Source organism: Meriones unguiculatus, chromosome 2, assembly GCF_030254825.1.
Source record: "Meriones unguiculatus strain TT.TT164.6M chromosome 2, Bangor_MerUng_6.1, whole genome shotgun sequence".
NCBI lineage: Eukaryota > Metazoa > Chordata > Mammalia > Rodentia > Muridae > Meriones > Meriones unguiculatus.
This window is the reverse complement of record NC_083350.1, coordinates 71,823,125-71,845,902: the sequence shown is the minus strand read 5'-3', so window position 1 is coordinate 71,845,902 and position 22,778 is coordinate 71,823,125. Positions and strand designations below refer to the sequence as shown.

At 46.3% G+C, this 22,778-nt stretch overlaps 1 protein-coding gene across 1 annotated transcript in view; it reads right to left on the bottom strand.

Annotated features, from left to right (window-relative positions):
* Positions 1 to 19,327, bottom strand: part of Kctd1 (potassium channel tetramerization domain containing 1) — a 186,021-nt gene extending 166,694 nt beyond the window's left edge. Inside the window, exon 1 of the mRNA XM_060377650.1 lies at positions 19,179 to 19,327. Coding sequence (XP_060233633.1) covers positions 19,179 to 19,187 — 9 coding nt within the window. The 5' untranslated portion in view covers positions 19,188 to 19,327. The remainder of the gene's footprint in view (positions 1 to 19,178) is intronic.
* Between the last annotated feature and the right edge of the window lie 3,451 nt (positions 19,328 to 22,778).

Genomic DNA, 22,778 nt, shown 5'->3' with positions numbered 1-22,778 from the left:
GCCTGTACAGTTTGCCTTTCTAAAGTACGCCTGAACGCCACAGCAGAAGCTCCTCTGCCCTTTTTAGCTCAGTCACAGCTCTGAGAGCTCTTCCCACGACGGGCCCTTTCCCTAGCAGGCTGGCATTTTCTATCTCAGGCAGCCGGAGCGGAGCCTCATTTTCTGCTCACTTTGCTTTTTGAAACACTTCCCTGCTGGTCTCTGTCATAGTGATTTTCCCCAAGTCTCCTTACCGCCAAGTTAGGAGAATTCTCCTCCCTGGAGTCCAAGATGCATTCCATCCGGCCTGCCGGGTCTAACCACTGGGCTCTCTGTAGGTACTCGGCACTCTGACGGCCAGCATGTTTTCTTCTGATCAGTGCCCCACTTAGGTACAAAGCGCAGTGGCCTTTTGGCAGCTTTTTCAGCAACTCCAGTGGGAGGCAACAGTTCAGGATGCAACTATCACAATTCCGTTCAGTGTTCCTTCAACCGCCGTAGCTCAGTTGGTAGAGTGCTCACTTATCATGGATGCGGCCCTGAGTCTGATCCCACCACCACATAAACTGGGTGTGGCGGCTCACACTTGTAATCTTAACCTAGAGGGTCAGAAGTTCTAAACCATCCTCAGCTACGGAGACTGAGTCAATAAAATAAAATAAAACCAGACCAATAGGTTCCTCTTAGAAGCAGAAAGAAATGCACAGATGATGGTGCATACCTGTGAGCACAACATTTGGAAGGCAGAGCCAGGAGGATTATCACAACTTTGAGGCCAGCCTGGGCTACATAGCGAGACAGACAAACACCTCACGCATATACGTGTGCATGCGTGTGCATGGGTGTGTACGCAGCTGTGACAAGTGTCTTGCGGTGGTTGAGGTGAAATTGCTGCAGCTGTCTGAGCACTTACCAGGATCCAGACATGGAGTGCACTGTGGGTAAAGCTCCCTGCCCTGCCTGCCAGCTGCCCTTCCTGGGCCTTGCCTTTGATTCGCCGTGAGCGATGTAGAGGGGTGCTTCCCTGTGGGAGCGCTGGGGCAGAGCCAGGACCTCCCTATGACCTGCACAGGAGCGGCAAGTCACTGTGGCAACAGATGACATTCTATTGCCTCACCTCTACCATTAGACTGTGGCCCAAAATTTATGTCACAGGTTGACTTGGGGAAGTGATGATATCTATCCTATACACAAACAGGCGTGTGCTGTGACAATATTCCATTAAGTAAACAATGGTTGGGATATTAATTTGACGTTTCACATACGATCTCGTGCACACACGCTCACACACACACATACTCACTCACACACATGGGGTGGGGACACACACGCCATCGGAATCTTGGAGGGAACCTTTCCTTAAACCATCTCCCCGATTTTGACTCCAAAGTTGCATTTCTGCTCCAGCTGGAAAGTGGCAGGCAACCAACAGGACAGATGTGGAATCATATGAAATTTAGTAATAGCTTCCCATTTCTCTAAATCGCTTGGTAAAGAAAAAAAAAATCAGTTCAAGAAAAAGACAGCACGCCAGGAAATAGTCCGAGATGCAGAGACAAGCAGAGGCCAAATTGTTCTTCCGGGTCAATTAAGTGGCACGAAATGCTGGAAGACGGCAGAGGTTTCTGCTCCAAGAGGAGGTAAAGCCCCTTGGAACGTGCTCCACCGGTGTCTGTGACCCGCTCAGCGGTGCCACCAGAACCCACGAGGAAAGGAGTGGATCGGAAAATCATATATATATACATATATATATATTTTAAGAGTGTGTGTGTTTTATTCAAATTGGGTTCTGTCACAAAATACTTTCAGACAGGTTGGTTTTAAACAGCAAATTTATTTCTCATGGTTCTGGAGGCCAGGGCGTCCATGATGGAGGCCAGCTCAAGTGAGCTTTCTTTTCCTGCCGCGCAGTCTGCCACCTCTGGGTGGGTGATCTTTACCAGACTGGAAACCTGAGTCTGGGTGTCCCGGTGAGGTGAGGGTATTTCCAGGGCGGTTTAATTGAGGTGGGAAGACGCGCCCTGCAGGTGGGCGTGGCACCTGTGGACTGAGGCCTCAGAAGAAGTAAAAAGGGGAAAGGGAGCGCCACCAAGCAGCGGAGTTCAGTGCTCTGAGCTTCCTGCCCGCAAGCAAAGTGTGGCATGACCAGGGGCCTCACACTCCAGCCTCCGAAGGCCAAGCTCCGCCTGCCACTGCGCCTGCAGGTGAAACACGATGAACTGTGTTTCTCAGAGCTGATGTAAACCTTTCTTATCTTAAGTTGCTTTTGATAGGTATTTGGTCACAGCGACGCCCAAAGTTCCTAAGGCAAAAGCAGAGAAAACAGGCCTCCAATGCTAACCTGACCCAAATAAAGACTCTAGGCCCCCATGACCCTGTCTTACCTTAATCATATGCCCAAAGGCTGGATCTCCAAATGGAGCCACCCTAGAGCTTAAAGATGAAAAATCTGGGGCTGGGCGGCACACACATACGGATTGTTTTGCAGTTGTAAGCTGAGGTCAAGGACCACTGAAGAGAGGAAGGGAAGCAGCTATGCCCAGAGACAGTGATGCCATCCAACCCTGGCTTGGTGCCACCTCTTCACAACAGCCTCACCCCATCACCTACTTTACCCCTTTGTAGGAGTACCTGTATACTCGTTCATATGTGTGCATGTGTGTGTGCACTCACATCTGTGTCCAAGTGTGCGAGCCAGTGGGCATCCTTGTCTGCCTTCCTCAGTCACTGTCCTCCTGGCTTCTGAGACACTGTCTCTCACTGGCCTGGAGCTCTCCTGTTTGGCTACGCTGGTTGGCCAGTGAGCTGTAGACATCATCCTGTCTCATTTCCCCAGCACTGGGATAACAGTATGTACCACAGTGGTTTTTGTTTTGTTGTTTTTGTTTCTGTTTTGTTTTTCGAGGCAGGGTTTCTCTGTGTAGCCTTGGCTGTCCTGGACTCACTATGTAGACCAGGCTGGCCTTGAACTCACAGAGATCCTCCTGCCTCTGCCTCTCTAAGTATGCGGCTTGTGGCTGGCTTTTAATGTTGGTGCTGGGGATCAAACTCAGTTCCTCCTGCTTGTATTGCAAGCATTTTACTGACTGGGTCTTCCTCAGCCCTCAAGTAACTTCTTATCCTGTCACCCCAAGAATGAAAATGAGACCCTGATCACTCTGCCTTGTTCCTTACTATTTTGTAAAGTTTTAGGGTAGTACCTGACACAGGCAAGAAGGAGAAGAAGGAGAAGGAGAAGAAGAAAAAGAAGGAGGAGGAAGAGGAGAAGAAAAAGAAGAGCCACACAAACAAAAGATAAAACACATAAATCATGTCTAAATGAATAGATATTTTAAAACATTTTAAAACTACATCTATCTCTCTGTCTGTCTATCTATCTATCTATCTATCTATCTATCTATCTATCTATCTATCTATTGTGAGGGGTGGGATGCATGTGCCATAGCACCCTTGTAGTGGTCGGAAGATAACTTGTCAGACTGGATCCCTTCCTTTAACCAGTAGGTCCCTAGGATAGAACTCAGGTCTTTGGGTGTGGTGTCAAGCTCCCTTCCGCATGGACCCCTTTTGGCAACCGAAAACAGATGCTTTTTTAATGGCACCATTCAAAAATGGTGACAAACTGCTATCATCACTCATGTCCCTAAGATGAAAAGTGGGCCTCAGAGAGCCAAAAAGGACAAAGAGATCCAGGAAATAAAGCAATGACGGGAGCTGTTGAGGAACAGGCTGGGTGAGGAGGGGGAAGCAGCAAGGAGCAGGAACAAGAGCTGAGGAGTCCACAGGAGGGAACAGAGAAGAGTTTCTAGGTGGCCCTGGTGTAAAAAATGCAGATGCAGTGGGAACTGGTGGAAGAATCGTGCACTCTGGTCAGGAGAAGGCGGGAGTGGGGGCTGGAGAGATGGCTCAGTGGTTAAGAGCACTGGCTGCTCTTCCAGAGGACCAGGGTTCAATTCCCAGCACCCACGTGGCAGCTGACAACTGTCTGTAACAGTTTCAGGGGATCCGACACCCTTAGGCAGACAAACGTGCAGGAAAGACACCAATACACATAAAAGAAAAATAAATTATTTAAACAAAACAAAACAAAACACTGGAGTGGCGGACAGCCGAGGTGGAGCAGTGGCTGGGTGTCACTGGGTGTCGCTGGCTGTGGGTGGCCATCTGAAGAGGAAGTCAGGGGTGCCAGAGTCTAGCTCTCAGGGGCACCGTGCCACGAGCCAGCCTTAGCTGATATGTTCCAGAAGCAATGGTTCTGAGTTCACGGGTCTCGAGAGAGAATAAAGGGCTCTGCAGTCGGATGCGTTTGGAAAACACCAAGTTTGGACACTATGCCTTCGTATACACCTTCCAGAAACCTGAGCATGCATGAAAAAAGACTCCAAACGAGACTGTATAAGGTGTTCCCCAAATGTGTCTGGCTGGCAGATCCTGTTTTATTGCCCTCCTGGGGCATCTCTACGGTTGACTGTCCCCGAGAATAGATGTTCTGCTTTAAAAGTTATTTTATGCGTCTGTCTAGTGTGCTTACAAGTGTGTATATGCCCCATAGGCACCCGCAGACGTCAGAAGAAAATGTAGGATCCCTGGGGACTGAAAGTACAGGCGGCTGTGAGGTGCCATGAAGGGGCCGAGTATGGAACCCGTCCGATGGAAGAGCAGTGCTCTTTTCCACAGGGTCATCTCCTTGCCCTAGAACACATGTCTGAGAGGGAGGGTCTGGAAGCAGCAGTGACCAGTGTTCACCAGAGACTGTTTGAAATGCAGATTATCAGGCCTCCCCCTACACCTCCTCAGAAACTGGTGGTGGAGCCAGGAACCAGCTTTTATGCACCTAAGCTTGATGCATACTGGAATTTGAGAGCCACCCAATTACAGGATGTGGATTCATATTCACAAGCAGCAAAGGCTTTGTTAGGGGATTAGTTAAGATTAAACAGAGGTCAGGTTTTATAACCATTGGTCCAACAGAGAAGAAAAGTTGTGAGTCTGTGGCAACGTGCAAATTACTGGATTGCAAATTTTACTACCAACCTAACTGATGCCACCTTGACATATTAACAAATACTTTTAGACGGAATGATTCCTCGAACCATCCACACTGTTTGCCCCTTAGCGTGAACCAGGAGGGGATTGTTTCCAACATGGTTTTCCAGTTGGTAGGGGCAGAAAAAGAAGTAAACATAGATTTGGGGTTTTTCTTTTCCTTTCTCCATCATCCTTTGACAGAGGCATAAAAAAAAGGAGAAAGGCGTTTTTGTTGTTTGTTTTGCTTTAAGTATCTTGTGCAAATTAGTCTTGAAATCACTATGGAGAGTAGGATGACCCTGGACTCCTGTTTCTACCGCCAAAGCGCTGGAATTAAAAAGGCATGCCCTACCATGTCCCAGTCTGTGCATTTCTAGAGCTTGAACCCAGGACTTCCAAATAGGTGGCAAACGCTCTACCACCTCAGCTACATCCTAGCGCTGGGAGGCAGAACACTTGTAAACTCCATTATCAGCTCTTGACAAACCACGAAGAGATGCTATGCATGACTACACAAATTCTTAATCTGAGGTTAAAACCAACTGCATGCAAAGAGCTTTACCATCAACCAGCCTAGAAGTCGTGTAACCACTGTCATAGGATAGCAAGTTAACACAGAGATTTAGCAGAAGAGATATTTTTTTCCTCAGGTGTGAAAAAAAAATTATCTGTCTTAGTCTGTAGTGGGGTTTTTTAGAAATGTTCTTCCCCGGCATCTGTAGTTTGCAGAAGAGCTGTCAAAAATAACTGAAGTACATGAATATTGCAATTGTACAAAGAAAGAAAGAGAAAAGAAATCTAGGGGCACATTTTCAAACTCTGAATCTATGCCTGAAGTCTGGAATGCGTTTAAATTGTGTTACTTTTATTTAACTTGTGAGCTTAAGGTGTGCGTGCCCTCCACTGAGTCCATCTAAAGTTCAGAGAACAACTGTAATTGTTGTCACCAAGTGGGTCCTACAAAGTAAACTCAGGTTATGAAGCTTGGCGGCAGCTACCTTTACCGCATGAACCGTCTCTCTGGGCCCAGAGAAATATTTTGACTCACACTATCCTTAAACTGGAGCAATGACCATGGAAGACCCTTAAATAATTATGCAGAATGAACCGGTTGAGCTTTTTATATGATCCGAGCTTCAGCTGGAAATATTCATAGTTTCTAATGCATTTAGACAGAATGACACACCAGAAGCAAAAGAACAGCATTGTGCAATGGTTTGCATAAACACAAAGGTTTAATTGCAAGAAAAAAAAATGATAAGAAATATCCCTGATTGCTTAAGGTGGATGTCTGTAGAACTTCCATTCCATCTCATGTTCTCAGCTCTGACTCATCTCTTAACAACACACACAACTGTCAGGATACCCATGATTCCACTGGCCTTGAACTGTCATGGTTTTTCCTGCTCAGCAGTGATAGGTGAATTGGGTAAAAGTTAGATCAAGATCTGGTTTTCTTTCAGAAAACCACCTGCTTCTTATATAGCTAGTGTGACTTATGCAACCTTGGGATGATTCAACACTTCTATTCTTCAGATCTCTTGAAATATGTCAGCCACCAAAACCAAAGATTTCATTCTGAAATTCTACCTTCCCTTTAGAGACTGATGTGTGTAACCACCTTATCTGATGCTCCCACAGGCCGTGGAGTTCAACCCCATGAAAGTTCTGTGCCTAAAAACAGCCTTGCCTCCTAGACTTCAAAGGGCATTTGGTTTGTCAGCCTGTTTAGTTTTGAGATGGGGTCTTGATAAATGTAACGCCGCTGGCCTGGAGCTCAGAGCCTCTTGCCTCCGTGTCTCAAGGCCTGTGTCCCATGTCCCAAGCACAGGCCTGCCTCAAGGAAGGGCTAACTTCCTTTCACCATTGTGTGCTGTCAACCCTTGTGTAAAAGGCTTGTTTTACTGGCTGTCCCTCACAAATGATGGAAAGGAGAATGGCTGCAGTCCCAAGACTTGCAAGGTAGAGGTAGGTTTAGTCATCTTTGATTATTTAGCAAGGAAAGGAAGGAAGGAATGAAGGAAGGAAGGAAGGAAGGAAGGAAGGAAGGAAGGAAGGAGGAAAGGAAGGAAGAAAAAAGATTCAGCAAATCATTTGACCTTTTCCACTTCCTTGGGAGATGATGAGTGGCAAGAAGGAGCCGTTGATGGGAGTGGAACCTTTGCTAACATTTTATATTTCTGAAAATGGCTTAAAGGCTATAAATGTCTAAAGATCTCCCCTCATTAAAAATTTAAAAAGATATTTTTTAAAGTGTTGATGCAATATATCACATACAACTGGAACACAATCCCCATACATTCTCATTGTTGATTTCCCTCATCTCTAAATCAAGTCCATCGCTATCAAGGGGCTCACAGCTTAGCACTTTATTATATGGTTGGATCGCCATTCATTTGTTTTCCTGTGTATGAATTATAGCCAATATGTTTATGCTTCATTTGAAATGCTCCCTCTCCCGCAACTGCTATAGAGTCTCTTGCATCTCAGGCTGGCTCAAATTCTCTACATAACCAAGGATGACCTTCAAGTTCTATTTCTTCTCCTAAATGCTGGGGTTACAGGGCTGGGCCACCATCCCTGGCTTATGATGACTCATGGGTTCCTGCATGTGAGGCTGGCACTCTACCCACTGAGCCACATCCCCAGGCCCTAAAGCACCTTTGTGTGTGTGTGTGTGTGTGTGTGTGTTAATGGGTCAAGGCATAAATATTTCCCCCGTTTTACAGAGTGGCTTGGAAGAATGAAAATCTTGATTGTAAGAAAGTACTTAATGAAGCCAGATTTAAGGTCATAGAGTAAACTGCGGACCCAGAGTTCCAAGCAACCAGAAGACCAAGTTTTCAGTACCCTACAAGACAGCACTGCAAATAGTAACACTCTTCCCTTCGTAGATGGCACCTGAGCACTTTGAGTATCACCGTTATTAAATTCCAGATTTCTGATGACTGATTGGCCTCAAGTCCTTTTGGTGGAGCGTGTGATGATATGGCTGAAGCTGGAGGATGGTAGCAGGTTCCTCTGTTGATTTCATTAGGCATTCAGCTCCCCCCGCCCTATACTCCCCACCCCACAATAATCCCTGTCTCTGAAAAATCATAATCAGTGGATGCTACACTTTATCACTCCTCCCTGGCCTGCCGCCCAGGAGGAAATAGGCTACTTGGAGGCTCTGATGCTTCCGGCTGTCCCTCTGAGCTACAGTTGTTTCCATGAAGGAGCCAAGACAGGTTTTGAAAGTTGGTCCAACCTAGCTTTTCTCTAAGAGTGGGAAGATGCCAGAAAATAAAAGACCACAGGCTTGCAGAGACCAGGCGTGTGCGTCACTGCCATCTGCTGGCTGGAATGGACATGGCACCAGCTCCGGAGCAGCTCTGCTGATTGCCAGGGTGGGGTCAGAACAGGGAGGCATACTGGCTTGTCTTCTGACACCAGCTCTACTTGTCTGCAGTGTTCAGAGACCCTATGACATTTGGACCCAGGAGGAATTCCCTGTGAGTGACCAAGAACTAAAAGGGACCAGGAATGTCGTCTAGCCTGCCTAACGTCCTGAGTTCAGTCTTCAGCAAAGCTTAAACTCGTTGTGGTAGCACACACCTGAAATCCCAGCACTCAGGAGGTGCGAGCATGGGGATAAGAAATTCAGGGTTATCATTAGCTACATATCAGCTGAAGATCACCTTGAGCTACATGAGAGCACCCCGTCTTTAAAACAAAACAAAACAAAAATACTCTGCTTGAAACGAAGTTCCCCATCAAAGCTTGTCTGTACCAAATGACTGATGTAGTTAATTAGAAAAAGCCTATAACTATCAGGCCAGGGCATCTGGCAGAACCTGGACCCTCCGGTCACTAGCAGAGGGCTTACAGAAAAGCGAAGCCAGCACCTGGCTTATTCTGTGATCATGTATCTGAAGAGTATTTATTGAGCATTAATACTGCATGCCTTAGAGAACTGAGTAGGGCTGCAAACAGTGGCAAACCTAGAACTTGGGAGACAGAAGCAGGATGATGGGGGAGTTCAAGGCCAACCTTGACTAGTAGCAAGTTGGAGGCCAGCCCAGGCTCTGTGAGACCTTGACTCAAAGAAGTAAACAAACAAAAACCCAGGGGCTGGAGAGACAACTAGGCATTTCAGAGTGTTCTCTGTCCTTGCTGAAGACCTGGGTTTGGCTCTCAGCACTTGCATGAAGGCTCATATCTACCTGTAACTCCAGTTCCAGGGGATTTAACCCATTCTTTTGACCTCAGAGTATCAGATACATGCATACAGTGCACATACATGCATGCGCCAAACACACACATACGCTAAAGTAAAAGTAAAACTTGGAAAGAAAAAACACAGAAACTGGTTGCTGGCAGGTTAGGCACACATGCTGCTCTTCCAGAGGATTGGAGTTTGCCTCCCATCACCCATGTGTGGTCCTAACTCAGCTCCAGGGAATCTGAAACCGTCTTCCAACCTCTGTGGACACACACACACACACACACACACACACACACACACACCAACTGAAAAGAAATACTTCAAACAAAACCCAACCTAACAAAAAGAACTAAAGAGACAGGGAAAATAAACAAAGCCTGTACTCTTAATAATAGAATATGCTATCTTCTGAGAGCCAGTACAGGCTGGACATATGTCCCTCACTTACTTCTCACAATCATCCTCAGTCACAGGACAGAAAGTCACTGCCACCTCCTTTTCGGTTCTGAACACCAAGGCTTTGAAAAATGAACCAGTCAAGGCGGTACAGTTAGGAACTGATGGAGGCAGGTGCCAATATGGACGGTGGAGGAGGTGGGATTGGAAGAGAACTGTTCATGCCCTGGACCAATGTAGTTTTCTATTTCTTTCACACAGAGATTTTTGGCCTTTTATTTTACACACATTTCCTGTTCCATTAGCTACAAATTCCCAGCCACGTGAAATTGCTACCCCGACAGCAAGGGATGATGACAGTGGATGTGTAGGAAGGATTCATCAGGAAGAGCATCCCTGCCTCTAGAGAGCTTCTGAAATCCGTCCGGTTAACATTCTCCTCAGTTTAGGAGACTTTTTTTTTCCCAGCAGCAGCCTGCGCCAGAAGCAGGGAGCCAATCAGTGTCAGCTTGCTCTGAGAGGAAGACAACCCACATTTTGATTGACACGGCAAGAGTGTGGATGAGTATACCCTTTTTGTTCAGCAAGAGCTTTACAACTGAGATGCCCTGGCGGCAACAACCGCAAACCACTTTGTTGCGCGCTTGTAATGGGAGGGTTGCGTACACTGGTGTGCGCATGCGTCCTGAGTACGTGTGAAGGCCGCGGTTCCTGTCTGGTATTTACCTCACTGCTTCTTCCTCTTACATGTCCCACTGACTCGGAACCTTGCTGGCTTGGCTAGACTGGCTGGGCAGTGAGCTCCTGGCATCTGCCTCCACTCTCTCCGCCCCCACTGCTGGAGTCACAGGTGAGCACCACACCAGACCTTTTATGTTGGTTCTGGGGACCCACACTCAGGTCCTCATGCTTGTCCAGAAAGCGCCTTTGCCCGCTGAGCCATCTCTCCATCCCTCAAAGCATTTTTATTCTTTCGCTCTTCTCTTATGACTGGATAGCAGTGCGAGGAAAGTGGGGGAAGGGAATGGGTGGGCGCTGGTGGCAGTGCAGGAACACTTTGCAGAGTGCCTATGAGAAATGTGGCGGCGGAGGGTCACGCTTACTTTACAGCCAACCAGGTCTACACAGTGAATCCACTTAAGCTACATGGTGAAACTCCATCAGAAAGAAAGAAAGAAAGGAAGGAGAAAGAAAGAAAGGAAGGAAGGAAGGAAGGAAGGAAGGAAGGAAGGAAGGAAGGAAGGAGAAGAAGGAAGGAAGGGAAGGAAAGAGAGAGAAAGGAAGAAAGAAGGAAAGAAAGAAAGAAAGAAAGAAAGAAAGAAAGAAAGTAAAAGAAAATGAAAAAATTCTGAGATTAGCATAGATTGGCTAGTGGGCTGGGAATGTTCATGAAACAATAATGAGATTAGTGCTAAGATTTGGCTGTGGTAATGTATTATTATACAAATACCTGTTACATTCAACGGGACTAGAACTTTTGCTGGGCCCCATAGCCAAAGTAAATAATATACCTTAAAATCACTAAGACGTGGACTGTTGTTGTATTGCATACTAAGCCTGTTTATTTAACCTGCCTTTAAGAGAATAATGTAAAAGCCAACTTTATTTGCCTTGGATTTCCTATGTAATCAACTTTTATAACCTAAGATAATGCATCACTGTTCCCAGACCCAATAATGTGTGTTTGTGTGTGTGTGTGTGTGTGTGTGTATGTGTGTGTGTTAAGATAATGAATTCTGGAAACAGAAAACAGGCTGGAAACATCCTTATAAAACAAACATTTCCTGCAAATGCTGGGCAGAGTGTTTGGATAGTGCTTGACAGTGTTTGTTTGTTCATGGGGTCAGTTAGTCAGGGACTTGTGGGACTCTTTTTAAGTATTTCTGTAAGGCATCCCATTCCTTCCTCATGTGACAATTTCTGTTCTGTTAAGGAAATATAAAGCAAAGCCCTCTGTTAGGGATGGACAGACACAGACATGCAAGGCCACACACACACTGGAGGGGAGTGAGGGGAAGAGAAGGGAGGGAGAGAGACAGAGAGACAGGGACAGACAAGACAATGCAGCATTTAGGCAGGCCCAGATTCAGACTCATACAGCAGACAGGAAGGAATGAGAGAGGACACAGGGAAGGGAAAAATTCAAATCTAGGCTCACTCTTGGGTTAAGTTACACCAAGAGGAAGCTTAACAGTTTCTTCTCCTTAATTCAATACCAACACATTATTGGTGACTCTAAGTTTATCATTAATGCTTTTCACCGGACACATCTGATAGTTGGTCTACTGGGTTAGAATCCCTGCTCTGCCACTACCCCAGACTTATACAATCCCACAGAACCTTTGTAACTACTGTTATTTGAGGGGTTCAGTGAGGTATGATGGGTTTGCTCCTTTTAGTCATGGATGTTCCCTAGTGTCTGGGCATTCATGCAGCCATACTGTGGAGCTCAAGAACACAGAGGGGTTGAGCAACCAGAGGTGGGGTGGCTTTGCCAATCGTGTGCCTTGAGGTATTGGCATTGTATGTACTCTCAGCAAACACCCAGGTAAGTTGGAGAGAGATGGAACTCCAGGTGATATGGCTGAAAGAATGGATATTTATATAATTAGAGCTTGCATCCCCTAAGGCTATCTGCATGAAAACCATCAGAAAAAAAAAATCTTAGCCATCCAACTGTGTATTAAACTCCCATGAAGAGAGAATGGTATTCATATTGTTTCCTGGAAATAACTGAAGCCTGAATTTTCTGGAAGGAGCCCCAGCCTGGAATTTTCTGGAAGAAGTACAACCAGAGAAGGGAAACACTATTATAAAAGATTTATGGCAGGCTTCTTTAATGGAAATTCCCTTCCTAATAAATTTTGATGTTGAAAGCAAAACCACCAAATGCCCAGTTCTAGATTATTTAAAAATTAATCAACAGTCAGTAGTTAGCGCTGTTGGTGGTGAATAACATGCTGGACAAAATGACTTCCTGGCTGTTTTACGTTTTTTGTGAATCTAGACATCTAGGAATAAGTTTTCAAGAAATAAGAACGAATTAAAGGAAGGAAAAAGAAACAGAAGTACCAAAATGTTTACTTTTAAAGAAATATGAAAAGCATGGAGACCAATCTAGCCAAGGATCAGTAGAGAAAGTTCTAGATGCCTTGGGGATCATTATGGGTTGAATCTAGAATATCCCTTAACTGGTTCGTGGTTTGGATATCAACTCTCCAGTGGGTAGAAATATTTTGAGGGGGCTGTGGATTGTTTAGGAGGTGGGTCTAGGTCATAGAAGTGGGTTACTAGGACCTTTGTAAGTTGTACCTGGACTCTGGCCCAGTCCCGATTCCTGATTAGCCACCACATAAACAGCCCCTACAGGAGCCCGTGGCCCTGAATTAAACCTCTCTACCATGTCTTTCTTGTTATAGGTTGAAACCATCTGAAACCATGAGCCAGCATGAACCTTTCTTCTCCTAATTGCTCCTATCAGGTATTTTGCAATGGCAACAAAAAAGTCACTGTGGTAGTAAGAATGGTCCCAATAGGCTCACGTATTTGAATGCTTGGTCGTTAGGGAGTGGCACTACTTGAAAAGGATTAGGAGGTGTGGCCTTGTTGGGGGAAGTGTATCACTGGGGGTGGGCTTTGGTGCTTCAGAAGTGCAAGCCAGCCTAGTGTCTCTCTTTTCCTGCTCCCTCTGGATCCAGATGTAGAACTCTCAGCTCCTTCTCTAGCACCGCATCTGCCTGCATACCTCCGTGCTGGCTGCCATGCTGATAAGAGACTAAGCCTCTGAAACTGTAAGCAAGCCCAAATCAAATGCTTTTTTTGTTGACAGTTGCTGTGGTCATGGCGTCTCTCCACAGCAATAGAACACAAGAGACAGATGCACAAAAATCTAAGTAGGAGACAATCTAAGGGCTATTTATATCCTTACAAGTTTCTTTCTCTGTCTCTGACTCTCTTTCTCTCTTTCTTATACCATGCAACGATTATATTATCTGTATGTTAATGACTTCAAAAAGCAGAGTTGAACAGCTAATTTTTGAAAACTATGTGTTCATTTATTTTATTCATGTGTATGTGTGCTTTGCCTGCTACAGTTTATGTGCACCACGTGCAATGCAGAAACTCACAGAAACCAGACATCACGTGCCCCTGTGAGCCAACCTATGTATGCTGGAAACCGAACCCAGCTCCTCTTCAAAAGCAATAAGCAGTCTTAACCACTGAGCCAATTAATTTTTCTAGCAACTTAACACTTTCATATTTCCAAAAATTGTTATTAGCATAATCTTGTTGTGCTCAATAACAGATTTCACACGTGTATTCTATGTATTATATTCACCCTATTTCCTTCCCTCGTACCCTCCGCTCCTGCCCATCCCCTTCTCTTCCTAACCAGTCCCCCTTCTACTTTCATGTCATTTTAAATGACGCAATGAATTGAATTAGACTGACTTATGGTAGCACGGGTGAGAGGTTATTCATAGAAGAATGGGTAGCTTGCCAGTGGCTACACCACTGATTTTATGATATTCTTGACACAAGTCATGTGTGTTAGAAGACACTGACCTGATTTTGTTCCAGTCGATTAAACACAAGCCTCTCTCAATGACGACACCCAGCCTATCGGGAGCTAGTTAAACAGACCTCACAGGGCAGTTCCCAAAGAAGAGGGCGCTTGGAGAACAGGCCGTGAAGTGCAGGCAGAGGAGCGCCCGATGGACCGCCAGCACTGCACAGTACTGTGGAACAAACGGAGCAACTAAAGAATGACAAGACCAGATGCCACGGTTGCCTTTGTGAATTCAGATACACTGGAGGTGAATGAGGCTTCTCGTTACTACTTTCTCTGGCCACTGGAGAGGAAGCAAAAGATACTAAACCCAGCCTTCTGATGCCAGCATCTATTTGGTTAACATGCCCTGCATTTATTACTCTTCTAGCTGTGACCAAATACAGAGCCAGAAGCAACTTGTGGGAGCAAAGGTTTGTCAGGGCTTACAGTTTGAGGGGTGCAGTCCATCTCTGAGGAAAAAGCACGGTAGCAACGGCTTCACGGTGTCAGGGTGTGCCCAGTCCTCCCCACACCCACACCTCTTGGTTGAACAGCTTGCAGAGAGCTCAGGAAGCGGGACCACGATTTGAAGCTCAAAGCCCACTCCCAGTGACCTACTTCCTTGGGAAGGGCTCTACCTCGTAAAGGTTCCACAACCTTCAAAGTCAGCAACCTTCAATGGCGCTACTTGGAGGACATTTCACATTCCAGCCCCAAGCCCCCAAACCTTGACATTCTTCTCTCTACACATGCTATAGCCAACCCTTTCCTCCGTGTTTACCTTCTAAGTGGATCTCAAATCCTCCCGCCACTGATTCTCCTGCTACATCTGCTCTTGCCTAACCCGCTGGAACAGCCGATGCAAGGGTACACATCACCCACATTAGTCTGTCTAAGCACCTGCTTATGCGTGTCCAGAACTGCCCTTCCAATGCACAAATCTCTCCATGCCTCTGCCACCCATCTCCCCATCCCTCTCACCCACCTACCCCTTGGTGTTATTCTGAGCGTGAAAACCAGGTGCAGCCCAGCTCTGTCACCTGCCTCTTCAACATTTAGATCTCAGTCCCTAGAGTTTTCTTTGGAAATCTGACCTCAGTCTTGGCTATTTTTGCCCCTCTTAGGTTCATACTACTAAAGTTTTTCTTTTCTTTCAAAGCACTAATCTTCATCGGCTGTTCAATTATTCAGCTTATATCTATCCCTGTAATCATAAACTCCAGGAAATCACGGTGCCTTCTGTCACCATGGTGGCTCCAGCATCTAACGGAGTTTTCTGGACAGCCAGAACAAATAAATATTGGTTGAATGAATGGATGAGCTCAATGAGAAAAGACTTCCAAAAATGACACTTAAGTGATAATCTCATCTTACTCTTTTCAGAGCTCCCAAAGTCTTCAAAAGCAAAGCGTTAGTTGCAGCTGGTACATTTTTATGAATGAGAAGTCAGGGAGCTCTAACGGTATCCAGGGAAGTCAAATTGTTTCTCAAGCCTGCATGAGTAAGCTCTCTAAATAAGCACATGCATTCCAATCTGAAAGCCTTTGTTCCCAGGAAGTTTCAACTTAAGGATAGATAAATGATTTATTTATTGGAGAATGAAAAATTAGTTTTAAAAAGTTGAAAAAAAAATCAGTTTAACTTTAAGCCAGGCGAGGAGGCACGCACCTGTAATCCCAGCACTTGGAGAGGCAGAGGCAGGCGAATCTGAGTTTGAGGGTGGTCTGGTCTACAAAGTGAGTCCAGGACAGCCAGGGCTACACGGAGAACCCTGTCTCGAAAAACTGGAAGAAGAAGGAGGAGGAGGAGGAGGAGGAGGAGGAGGAGGAGGAGGAGGAGGAGGAGGAGGAGGAGGAGGAACTTTAAAAAGCCTTGTTTGAGTGCAACGGGGATAATCTGAGCAAATGAGGCAAATGTTTCAGGACGGTACAATAATCACATTGCATTTAGAAATGTCAAGACCAGAAAGCATTCGAACAAACAAGTTTTATGTGCTAAATTCAGAGCCAAAAAAAAAAAAAAGTTTAATTTCAGCACACTGTCCAACAAATACAACTTTCACTTGTTATGTTTGCATTTTAAAAGAAACTGCTTTGGATAAATAGTCTATGTTGAAAAGCCTAAAGCTTCAATGCAGTTAGTACATTGTCACCAATCGGTAGAAGTCGTTCTTACTGTAGTTACTTTCTGAATGCTTGGGTGGTTACTGAATACTGTCCCCCAAAGAGACGCCTCACGTCAGAACATGGAGAATAACCAGGAAGGCAAAATTACCAGGCCTTTACTGAGCACCCCACTCTCCAAGCTCCGCCAAAGAATTACAAACCTAACAATCGCAGAGATAGAAGAGAGACCTCTAGTGTGTGTTCCGGGACTTTGTATTGTGCTTCGGGCATAATTAATACAACAAAAGCCGCTGCAGTCATTCTGCATGCTGTGGTGGCAGATTTCCCCCACCCCCCGACCCCCACACGTTATCAGTCATAGTTAACGCGTGGAGAGATTTCTTACCTACAGACTATGGTACTTTAGCCTAGTCAGTCACATCCTCTTTACACACGAAGGCCCCATCCCCTGAAGTTTACTCTGTGATGTGAAGTTTTCAAGTTTCAGGGTCACCTCTGTAACCTCATCAGTAAACACTTAACCTACTGCCATCCTTACAACCACCAACAGCTCTTTTCCATCTGCACCAGCAGGACTGCTTAGGGCACAGACTCCTAAACTGCCAGCCCCTTCTTGGAAGCCAAATGCCACCAAAAGCTAAACACGAGGAAGAAACTGGCATCTCGCCCGTTATCCGGGGGACAAATGGACTCACTGCTATTTAAAATTCGCCAAATTGCCTGACTATTAGCTCCCACAGCATCCCATACAGGCAGGTGAATTCCTTGACGTGGACTCAGATTTAATGAATCATTCCTGGCATCAGGCTCAGCCTTTAAAAATCCTTTATTTTCTCTTTTCCACATTAAAAACATTCGAGCTAGCACACAGAAGATGCTTCTCCCGGAACACACACATAACACACGAAACAGGAGGTCTCTTAAGGAGTCTACTGCTGAGAAGGTAAAAGCATTTTGCTCATTTTTAATTTGCTAAAACAATCCAAGCATGCTTGGTACCCAGAGGGTATTCTCAAATAAACTTGTATCTCTAGCTGCCAGCTTAGCTGATTGAAAACAGAAGGCAAACGTTTCTTAAAGAATGAGTATGTTAAATTGTTGTGTCTCCCTGAGTGCCACAAGGACACACACATACAAACGCGCGCGCGTGGGCGGGGGGGGGGGGGCGGGCGGCAGCAAAGATTTGCTTGAAAGCAGCCAGTCCTATGCTCTAAACAGTAGTATAATATTTGTACCAATTACTTCTGCCTACTGCGGTGCCCTAGAGGGTGCCGGACAGCCCCCTCGTGCGATTCTAAACCACGCATAAAGCCGACAGCCCCACCGTAACTTTGCTAACTTAGTTCGCTTCAGCCCAGCCGGCCCCAGAAGCAGTCACGGTGAAAACGTGTTGACACCAGAAAATCATTTCCACGAGAGCCTAAGTGTTGGAAGGCACAAAGGCGATCCCTGACGGCCTCCACCGCTAGCAAGTTTGCGCCTGTGCCGGTCAGGCGTCCAGGTAAGGAGTCCCCGCACACAGGTCCATCCTCCTCTATTTGGTCGTTCAGGGGCTCCACCTCACTTTGGAAGCAATTCACCACAACGCGTCACCCGCCCCGTTCCTTTTCCAGGAGGTGAGGACTCTTTTTATTTTCCAGCCAGGTCCCTCTTGGGGGCAGGAGAGGAAGCGCACTCCACATTTCCATCCAGAGGGGAGGCAGGCTTGGGGGTGGTGGTGGGGGTGGTGGTAATGGGGTGGTGGTAGAGGAGGAAAGAGGTCAGGAAAGAGCCAAACGCCAAACTGCGGCCCTTCCTCCCACCTCTGCGCCCGGCGCGCGGGGAGCGACGGCGTACACCGGCGGCAGCCGGGCAACTCTGTCCCTTTAAGGGAACGGTGGCCGCCAGAAGAGGAGGAGGAGGAGGGAAGGACGCGGGCTCCGGACTCGGCGCCGCGGGCTCCGAGGAGAGGGGGGCGACTGCCGTACAGCTACCGCCGTTACCTGCGGCAACCGCAGCCTTCCCCCACCCGGGCGCCCCAAGCCCGCGCCCGCCTCCCAAGGAGACTTCTAATTCTGAGCGTGTGCCTAGGTCTCTATCGGGGGAGGAGGTGGGAAGGAAGAGGAACGGGCGCTTTTTAAAAATAAATGAAACATTTGCACCCAGGGATGGGGTTGGAGGGGGGGAGGGGAAATGGGAGGGGATGGGAAAAGGCTTTAAAGGCGCCCGAGTGGGCGGAGGCGACGAATCTGGATCAGCCCCGGGGTTGCACGCGGGCCGGCTCCGGGCACCAGCCGCGGCTTACAAAAGGGCTCGGCCCGGGAGAAAGGAGAAGGGAGAAATGAACAAATAAATAAATAATAAATAAAGCGCCCCGGGGCCCGACCCGCCCGGTAGCCACAATGGCGTCTTTGAGCGGGTGTCCCGGGGGGGAGGGGGGGCGCCGCCAAGACTGGCTGCGAGCACGGCGACGGTCCCCACCCCCACGCGATCGGCGCCGAGCCCCGGGGGCGCCCCGGGAAGAATGGACGCGCGCGGCTGGCGGGAGCAGGGACGGGACGCTGGGGTCCCGGAGCCTCGGCGACGAGCTCGGAGACGCTGGACCCGGCCGCGGGGACCCCCGGCCCCAGTCCGCGCGCCTGCGACCGACCCCGGCGGAGCTCCGGCCCGGGCTCCCGCCGCCTCCACCCGCGCCCTCTCGGCTCCCTCTGCCAGGAAGAAAACCGAGGAGGAGCCGCAGCCGCAGCCGGTGCGAGCGGATCCCCAGCCGCCGTCCGCGCCCGGCTGCGTGTGTGCGAGTGTGCCGCGCTCTCGCCCCATGCCTGGCACATGCGTAAAAGCGAGTTGCGCCCAAAGTCCCAGCCATACCCTCCTTAGCAAATAATAACAAACCCAAACCGTCAGATCTTACCTGAAACATTGAAGCACAAAGTCTCTCTCCAAGTCCCCTTTTCCTTTTCCTCTCCCCCCTTTTCCGATTTCTCTCCCAGCGATCTGCTCGCCTCGCCACACCAGAGAGAAATGCAATAGCTTGGCTAAGGTAGACAGAACAAAATACAGAGGAGAGTTGCTCCAGGGCTTTGAAACCCCTCAAGGCAAGGATCAGGATACAATTAGCTCGCGCCTCTACCTCCAGTCCAAATCTCCAAAATAAAACTTAAATCAAATTAACCGATCACAGGCGCACAGTTGATCTTCAAAAATAAAGCCTTACATAGGCATATAGAGAAATATACATATAGGAAATTTTTCCCAGATTTTTTTTTGTTGGAAAAACAGTCTCATTTCAGCCTCCAACTTGCTTTTTACTCTCCTCTTGCACAGAAAAGCTGATTTTAATCGTTGTGATTAGTTTTGATGTAACGTGTCCGCGGGCGATTTCTACAAATGGATGGAGTGTTTCTTTGCCAAAAGAGGGAAACGCGGCAGATGATGATAATTATAAGGATTGTTGGTTGTTTCTTTTTATTTGTGTTTAGGGCTCTCGCTTCACTTTCTCAAGTTGACCAGGCGTTGCTATTACAGGAAGGTCGCACAACTTGTTGATGAGGCTCACCGCCCTGGATGATCAATGGCTAGGTGATAATTTGGCAGCGGGACGGCATGGTTTTGGTTCCTTTGGCGACAGAAATGTCCCAAATGACGTGGATAAAAATAAGCACATGCAGTCTGCTTTGCCCCAATCAAGTCTGAACCAGTGCCTCGGGGTGATACACAAACTCATTTCAAATGTTCAACCATGCAGAATTGTAAAAAGATTGAAGGAGTTACACTGAATTTTTATTTTATTTTATTTTATTTTATTTTATTTTTTTAGTGGCGAAATTAAAAGAAAACAAAACCTAACATACCTACTACTGAGGTTTATTCTGTCAACCTTCTGAGCATAGCCCCTGTGTTCTCCCTGCTTGCCTCCCTGTGGTCACTTTTTATGGGGGGTGGGGGTGCTGTATAAATCCATTATCTGACTGAAGGACTCCATGGAGGCAAAAAGACTAACATAATAAACAGATTGCAGCTCCGAGTTCTGAGCCACCCCATCACTTCTTTCTCTCCAGTTCTCTGCTCAAAGACTTGCTAAGGATTAATTCTGTTCAGTTAGAGTGGGATGTTTGGTTGCTCAAGGGTCACCTCCCCTTAGTGTTACATCCTGGATGGATGCTTTTTGAAATGGTATGTTTTTGAGCACTTCATGGCTCATTAATTCAAAGACTTCCCTGGCATTTCATACACACACACACACACACACACACACACACACATATATACATATATATACACATATATACACATAAACATATATATACATATATATACACACACACATGTATATACACATGAGCATGTATACACACATGAGAGAGAATACACACACATACACAGAGAGAGCAGGTTGTATGGCTTAGGATACCGAAACAAACAAACAAACAAACAAACAAAAACTACGCAGAACCAAATATGCCGTGCAAATATTTGTAGCTGCAACATTTTACAGGAAGTGAATTTTACTGATCATTTTACACTATGGTAAGGAAGTGCTACAAAGACAATAGAAAGGGGAAGAATTAAGTTTTGGTTGGTTTGTTTGTTTTTGCTATGGTCCAAGAAACCAATGCTCTAATGACTCAAGAGATTGATGTCATAATGAGAAGAAGAGGTAGTGGTAGATTTTTATCTTTAATGTGTAAAGTGTACTGGGGCATGGACATCTGCTTTGAGTACACCATTCTCTTGGAAGAAGAAAACAGAAATATCTTACAAAGCAATACAAAAGAGACTGGTAGTTTTCTTTGCATATTCTCTTTGGTAGGTATATTCTGTGACCTGCAATAAAATGTTTAAAACGACAACAAAAATCTACAATTCAACTGAATGAATGTTTCCTTTCCCAGATGACATTAAGGTAGAGAGGAGCGGAGGAGGAAGGGGCCTCAGCGGAAACAGGCCCAATTGTTTGATATGGTAACTTAGGCAACATGAGCATCTCTGACCTGAAACATTTAGAATCAGAAAGTTCATTTAATAAAGCATAGAGACATATGAACTGATGGGACCCGAGTCTGAACGTGACGTTGACTTATGTCTTATGTAATACCTTCCACACGCAGCCTGAAGGTAAATACACACATACACACCACACATGAATGTGTGTGGGTTGTCTATGTGTGTGTTCATGTGTGTATGCAGATGTATGCAGTTGCAATTCTGTGTGTGTGTGTGTGTGTGTGTGTGTATGCATGTATGTGTAGGCCAGAGGTCAGCATCAAGTGCTTTCCTTCCAGTTTAGTCTTTTGAGACCAAATCTTTTACTGAAGTCCACTGATCTAGCCAGACTGGCTGACCAGCAGGCCTCAAGAACGCTTCTATCTCTGTCTCCTCAGCTCTGGAATTATACATGTATGGTGCTATAATCATTCTTACAAGGCAAACATACTAAGTCAATCTCCCTGGAGTTGTGCAATATATTTTAGAATCTTGGCATCAAACAAAGTCTCACAGTGTAGAGTTTTCTGCAGCCAATCACAGTGTTACTCGGAGTTTCAACTTTCGGAGCATTGATAGGTTGAATTGTCAATTTTCCTAATCTAGAGTGTTCTAGAAAGAGAGTTTCAATGACAGAGTGTCTGAGTCAGGCTGGACATGTCTGTGGATGAGTATCTTGATACATTAAGTGAAGTGGGAGGAGGAGCACACTGTGGGCGGCAACATTTCCTAGGCAGGGGATCCTTAACTGTGCAAGAGTAAGGCAAGCAAGCTGAGCACAGGCACCCGTGTTTTCATTCTTTCTCTGCCTTTGCCAGTGGAAGTGACATGATTGACTGCTTCAAGTTCCTGTCACTCTGACTTCTCTCTTGTGATGACTGTACCCTGGAACTGTGAGCTAAAAGCTAACTCTTTCTTCCTTCAGCCGCTTTTGCATGGCCATTTATCACAGCAACAGAAAAAAGAAACTAAGGCACAACATTACAGAGTGTTTGGATTAGGAATGCTCCACCTGTTTGTTAAAGCTGTGACTGAAAGAACTATTCATTAAAAAACAAAAAACAAACAAACAAACAAAAAGAAATAGAAGCACTACCCCCCCCACCAAAAAAAAAAAAATCTCAAAGTCACACATCCTCTGGAAAGCAATGCGTCGCTATCCTGGAATGTTTGAGCTAGAAGCTTCTTTGCAGACTGGCATGTCATCTTTATTTTGGGGATGAAGGTAGGAAGTAAAGCAGCTTGCCTACTAGTTGGAAGGGTTTCATTTTTATTGTGTGTGCATGCTGTATGAAAGGGGGTGCTTAGGTGGAGGTCAGAGGACCATTGTCTGGGCTTCATTTACTTCTGTGTTTACATGGATTCTGGGAATTGAACTCGATCAACAGGCTCAGGCAGCAAGCATCTTTTACCTTTTGAAACATCCTTCTGACCCAAGATGCTCTTTTTAAACGTTAGGTCATTGATATTGTGAGGTAGTCCAACCTTTGAGCTCATCTCCAAATCTGTGGTAATTCCAGCAGCAGGC